Raw genomic sequence first — 6,863 nt, 5'->3', positions numbered from 1 at the left:
AGTTACTTATTTTCGCTGAAAACCCAGGTGTGGGTGTTTTCAGACGCGACGGCAATTTTCCTTCCCTGGCACCCGTTCCTTCTGCCGTGAAGAAACAAAAGTCAAGTCCTTCGGGCTACTTCGGCAGTTTCCGTCACGCGCTCGGCTCGTCGGCCTGCCTCATTCACTTGCATAAGAGGGCGGGCGGGCTCGAGAGTGGGCTTTTCTTTCCGTTTACTAAACAGTCAATGTCCTCGCGGCACCTTCCTCCTCGACCCACGTGACGATTCGCAGAGGAGGGGGGAGAAGCGAGAACGAGCAAGAGGAGTGAATTTGGGGCGGAGCCAACGTGTGCCTGTGACTTTATCCATTTGTTGCCTCGAGCCCCGCCTACGACAAGGGGAGGGGGAGGAGGGATGGGAAAAGAAAGGAGTGGGAGGAAAGAGACGCTTCTGTGGTGGCGGCACGTGCTCTCCTCTCTGTGCGAGGCTGTTCAATTCCGAATGAGGGAGCGGGGAGGGGGGATTTCCGGCAAGGGTGTGTGCGCGCGCGCGCGCTTCGCCCCCGGCTCCTTTCATGGAACTTCACACAACTCCCCCCTCCCTTTGTGTGTATGTATGAGCGCGCCCGCTCTGACGTAGACGAGGAGGACGGGTTTTTTCTCTCTCTCTCTCTCTCTCCGCCCCCCTCCTCTCTCCTAAACACGCCGCCAACCTTGCCTTCTTCATGGCGCATGCTCCAAAATGTACCTTACGTGACTTGTCCCTTTTCGCCGTGCGCCCTTGTCGCTTGTCCGCTCTCCGGGAAGGAAAGGAACAGGGAGGGAGGAGGGAAGGAGCGAGCAGTGGCGGCGGCGGCGGCCGCGCGCCTAATGTGGGAGCCTCGCACGCGCGCTGTTGTTATTGGTGGCGGTGCTGCCGACTGGCTGGCTGGGCTGGCTGGCTGGCTGGCGGCGGCGGCGGCTGTGGGTTGGGGCTCCGAGGGGGAGGGCAGTCGCGAGAGGAGAGCGAGCAAGAGAGAGAGAGCAGGGTTGCCTCCGTCAGTCAGTCAAGTCAGTCAGTCAAGAGAGTGAGCGAGGAAGCGAGCGAGTTCCTTAAAGATGGCCGGAGCGGCGGCGGCGGCGGCTACGGCAACGACGGCCGCGGCCACCACCGCCACGACGACCAGCAACAACAACAACAACAACAGTGCCGCGACCCCCGTGTATTGCGTGTGCCGGGAGCCTTACGATGTGAGCCGCTTCATGATCGAGTGCGACATCTGCAAGGACTGGTTCCACGGCAGGTAAAGAGAGAGGGCCGGCCGGGGGCGACACAGCCCCTTCTGCCTCTCCTCCTGAGGAAAAAAACAACAAAAACAGTGTCTGCCTGACTCCCCCCTCCCCCGGGCTCCCGCTTCTCCTTGCCCGGCTTTCCGAGGCGGGGAGGGGGGAGGTCCTGGCCCGACGGGGACTGAGGGAGAGAAACAAGGGGCGGACGAGGACAATGAGGGAGAAGCGGCGGAGGTGCTATCTGGACGGCTTTTTATTTGTGGGTTTTCGGTGAAGCAGGAAGCGGCGTTGAGGGAGCCGCCGCTCCTCTTAGTTCCTCCTTTCCTCCCCCCCCCCCGCGGCTGTATAGAGTTATATAAGGACTCGACGTTGGACGGGGGAGCTTTCGGGGTTTCTTGAGGTGGCCGAAAAAGTTGAGCGTGTTTTTCTTCTGTGCCTTCCTTTGAAGAAAACAAAACACCCACCAGAGGAACAATTGTGTCCCCATGTTTGTGGGAAGGGGAACCGGCGTGCCCCCTCTCCGCCTGGTTGCCCCGTCCCCGTCTCGCCCTGCTGGTCTGGCCGGGCTCTTCGTGCTCGAGTTTTTTATTGTGCTTCGGACTCTTTCTGAGGTTGTGCTTGTCGCCCACATGCATTCTCTCTTTTTCTCTATTATGGTTTTATTTCCACCCCCCTGGGATGAGAATCTTTTTTGATCGCCGGAAAGGAGCTTTGAGGCCAATAGAAAGGCCGATGCAGCGCATCGGGCACTGGTGTGCGTGTGTGTGTTTGTGTGTGTGGTGGTGGGGATCCATGGGCATTTAAACAAAGGAGCAAGTTTCAGGGCTGCCTTGGCGGTGGCGCAAGTGGCGCTCTCTCGTCCCTCGTCTGGGCTTTGATCTCCGTGCTACCTGACTGGAGCCAGAAGGCTTGGGTTGGAGGGTGTTTTTGAAGTTGGGAGAAGGAGACATCAGCCGGAGAATAGCTGAGGAACACGGGCTGCTACGGCGGCTGGATAGGGAAGTGCGCTTTGATTGAGGACAGGACATTTAAATGCCCCCCCCATGGAACAAAAAAAAAAACAGTCACGATGAAGCTGGCGAGACAGCCTCATCTCCCTCTACTGGCTTTGGACGGGAAGCTGATTTTAAAGGGCCAGAGCTCGCTCACGTTCCCGACGGCTCTGCTCCTACACTTTTATACTCTTTCAAAAAAAGAAGAAAAGTGGAGTCTGTAATGACGTTTCAAAATTAAGCAAACACACACGCGATGGTTACTGCAGATTCATTGTTCGCACTTGGAAATGGGTCTCCTTAGACCTCTCCAAAATGCACCTGCCTGCTTGTTGCAGGTGCACGAGTTTCTTTGCCACGTGGTTCTGTGTTTTTCTGTGAATAGATGTGGTGAGCTTATTAATAAAAGCGGCTGCCGCATATGCATGTAACTGGGGAAAATGACAGTTAAACACATTGGTGCTTCTGTATAGAAATGCACAGGATTGTATTGCCCATGTTCTGCAGAAGAACCTGATGCTTGGTCTGATGCTTGCTATAGGAGGCAGTAGTCTAACTGTGAAAAATGATAAAACGGTAAATGAAATTAGTTAACCTGTTCTTGCTGTTGTTTTTCTGAACAGAACAGGTAAATAAAATCTCTTTTGAACTAGATCTAGATATTAAAACCTAGAACTTTGACATGGTAAGATAAACAATATTTTGATGCTCTTAAACCATACTTTAATATTATTTATTTATTTATTTATTTATTTATTTATTTATTTATTTATTTATTTATTTAAAATATTTATACCCACCTTTCTCCTCAAGAGGACCCACAGTGGTTAACAGTACATTAAAACAGACAATATAACAACTGGAAGCAGGGAGGACAAAACAGCAGTCCCCCTCATAGGCAGCCAGTTACTGAGAAAATGCATATCTGGAGAGTAAGATATTTTCTTGCCTACAGAAGGACATCAAAGTGGGAGCCAACCTGATCTTCTGCAGTGAGGAGTTCCACAACATGGGAGCATTGACAGAGAAGGCCCTCTCAGTTCCTCATCAAAACACCTGTCAAATTCTGTCAGATTCTTTTGAATGTCAGGAATATTTTACTGATGTTGAGGATTATACATTTTTCAAAAAGTTACATATTGGTACAAAACAGTTTTAAAAAGTTGGACTTAAGTGTTGAAAGAAGAAATGGAAATGGGTAGTGGAGTGGGAAACTCCCGAATTAGATTTGATATGGTGGGCATACAAGTATTAATGATCAGAGTAACTTAAGTGTACAGTATGGTGGCTTCCTTTTTATTTTTGTTCATATATATATATATACAAACAAAAAAACCCTCAAAAAAAAATCTTCGGAAACTGTGTTTAGGGAAAAGAAGACAAATCAACCTCTAATTTGTTTTTCTTAGTCAGTATTGATCTAATGTGAGGGGAGTAGTAGTATTGGTTTGCTCCAGCAAAAATACCAACGAGTATTTTAGCACTTTCAAGATGAATAAATGTTATTTAGAATAGGTTTTCTTGGACTGCAGCCAACTTCATCAGGCATCTGATGCCCACAGGAGCTTATGCCGCATAAAATCTTTTAATAATTAAAGTGATATGTAAGTCTGTTGCCAGTATTGGTCAGCATTGCATGCAGTAAATTATATCTAAATTAATTGCAGCCCAATTCAGTTCATGTTTGTTTGGAAATAAGACCTCCTGCATTCAGCTGGGGACTTAGGTTGCAGTTGTGCACACATTTAATGTGGTTGTAGGTGCCATTGAGTTTGGTAGGATTTACTTTTATGTATACAACAAATGTATACTTTTATGTATACCTTTATAGTCCCTGGAAGAGACCCTGATGTTGGGAAAGTGTGAAGGCAAGAGGAGAAGGGGATGACAGAGGATGAGATGGTTGGACAGTGTCATCGAAGCTACCAACACAAATTTGACCCAACTCTGGGAGGCAGTGGAAGACAGGAGGGCCAGTGTGCTCTGGTCCATGGGGTCATAAAAAGTCAGACATGACTTAACGACTAAACAACAACAAAATACATTTATAGAACTGCACTGTATTAGTATTTTGCTTATGTTTTAGTGTATGCTTCTTCATACAACTCTGCTCCTGAAACAAGAAAAACAGAAGACAAGACTAAGAATGAGTGTTGCTCTCTTTTGACAGGAGTCAACTTTGTCCTAGAACGAAGTTTATAAACACGGCATTGCAACTTTGCTACATTTTTGACTGCTGTAAATTTAGATAGTGTTGGCTATTCAGTCCCTTTACTGATAACTTTTCTCATTGTTGCCTCTTCCTTGTTCTAGCATTGTGTGTGGTCTTGTGCATTTTACTTGGAAGTAAATCCAGCAGTGTTCAGTGGGACTTACTACTAACTGGATAGTAATTTGTTCAATATTTATGTGTTTGGGGAGCTCTGCTAGTGGAAGCTGTGAGAATCTGACGAGGTGCTAATTATGCACAACCAAGCAGTTGATGGGCACTGGATCTCTGTGGCAGCTTCTGTACATATTCCCTGTGTATAAATATTGAACTGGATAGTGGCTAGTGTGTTTAGGTTTGCTGCGGAAGTGAACTCTGTCTGATAGGATCTTTTTCTGCTTTGATTTGACTATTCAGAGGTTTTTGGCATATGTATCGTTCGATTATATTTTCAATGTATAGTCATTTTTACTTGTCCAGGTACAAAATCTGAACTCTAACCTTTTTTGAATTTTGTGAATTTCGTTGTATGTGTATATACTTACAATGACAATAAATTATTATTATTTTTATTGCCTCTTGTACAAAGTGTTAGATTAGATTAGCAATGTTTTATATATGGGGTAAGATTCCCATAGTAACTAGACTATCATCTGAAATGTACAGTATACAACATTTTAAAAAAGACAGGGAAGACAAGTGTGTTTTAAAATTCAACCTGCATATATGCCCTGTTTCCCTGAAAATAAGACCTAACCTGAAAATAACCCCTAGTATGATTTTTCAGGATGCTCATAATATAAGCCCTACCCAAAAAATAAGTCCCAATTAAGTGAAACCCAACCCTCCACCCTTGTGCAGTAACCAGAAGATGACATGACTGTTTGAATAAATGTAGATTCTTGTACATGAAAAAAACATCCCCTGAAAATAAGCCCTGATGTGTTTTGGGAGCAAAAATTAATATAAGACCCTGTCTTATTATTTGGGAAACATGGTAGCATCCATTGTTACATTTGAACTGAATTGCTTTACTAGCAGTGTTTGCATTAGTGATTCCATTGAGTGTTATAACTGTATGCTAAATGGTGGTTGAAAGTGGTGGGATAAAAAGCAAAAGCAACAAAGCAAATTGTGCTATTTATATACCGCACCATACAGTTTACATTTTTTAAAAATTATGCAGACTACACATCCCCCGCACCCCCACAAGCTGGGTACTCAGCTTACTGACATTGGAAGAAAGGAAGGCTGAGTCAACCATGAGCTGGTTACCTCAGCCCATTGGAATCAAACTCAGGTCATGAGCAGAGTTTTGATTGCAATATGAGTGGTGAAGGAGGTACTCAGGATGTAGAATATTGAGTAGATCAGCTTTTCATACATGCTAGTGTCACATTTAAATCAGGTTTACATCTAGCTTGCAAAAAAAGGTAAAATGCTTGAAACTTAACTGTAAATTAATTTGGCCATATACTATAAAATTTGTATGCCAGTGCTTCTTTGGTTTAATCCCAGGTAGCCGGCTCAAGATTCAATCAGTATTCCATCCTTCCAAGGTTTGTAAATTGAATAGCCAGCTTGCTGCGGAAAGAGCATAATAACCTGCATAATTACATTGTAAACTGTCCAGAGAGTGCTTTAAGATCTATGGGGTGGTATATAAGCAACTTCTGTCTATTACAGTCATAAGTCTATCAAGGCAGGAATTGTATGCATATTCATTCGTATTCTTAGTTCATGTGCATTAACTTACCGTGTTTCCCCAGAAATAAGAAAGGGTCTTATATTAATTTTTGCTCCAGAAAACGCAGTAGGGCTTATTTTCAGGGGATGTTTTATTTTTTTCATGTACAACAATCTACATTTAATCAAATACAGTCATGTCATCTTCTGGTTACTGCACAATGATGGAAGGTTTCACTTAACTAGGGCTTTTTTGGGGTGAGGTTTATATTATGAGCATCCTGAAAAATCATACTAGGGCTTATTTTCAGGTTAGGTCTTATTTTTTGGGAAACAGGGTACTTCTGCAGATTCTAGAATAATATGCCACTAACAAGAAACTACTCACAGTATAGTTTCTTGTTAGTAGCCTATTATTGTAGAGTACTTTTTCAAGACTTGAACTTATCCTTTATTATGAGAGAACAGACTAAGTTACAATTCTGCCCACATAATAGTTTTCACAGGATTCTGTGCATGCTTAGAATGGGGATATAATAGTGTACCATGTATCTGAGGTGTTATTCTATACTAAACTGTACCCATTTAGAATCACGTGAGTACTTAAAATGAATTGGCCTACCTGCTTGCTGTACTGTTTGCGAATACTGTATTGAACAATTTGTTCTTCACAATTTCTTACCTCAGCTCTATGCAGCATTTCAAAATGACTTCTGTAGACTTGGTA

At 44.4% G+C, this 6,863-nt stretch overlaps 1 protein-coding gene across 2 annotated transcripts in view; it reads left to right on the top strand.

Moving 5' to 3' along the window:
• The first annotated feature begins 936 nt into the window (after positions 1-936).
• Positions 937-6,863, top strand: part of KDM7A (lysine demethylase 7A) — a 47,175-nt gene continuing 41,248 nt past the window's right edge. For both annotated transcript variants that reach the window (XM_020800509.3, XM_020800508.3), the window contains exon 1: positions 937-1,263. In XM_020800509.3, coding sequence (XP_020656168.3) covers positions 1,079-1,263 — 185 coding nt within the window. In that variant the 5' untranslated portion in view covers positions 937-1,078. The remainder of the gene's footprint in view (positions 1,264-6,863) is intronic.

Source organism: Pogona vitticeps, chromosome 5 (assembly GCF_051106095.1).
Source record: "Pogona vitticeps strain Pit_001003342236 chromosome 5, PviZW2.1, whole genome shotgun sequence".
In the NCBI taxonomy this organism is placed as follows: Eukaryota; Metazoa; Chordata; class Lepidosauria; order Squamata; family Agamidae; genus Pogona; species Pogona vitticeps.
This window is presented reverse-complemented; position numbering and strand designations above follow the sequence as displayed.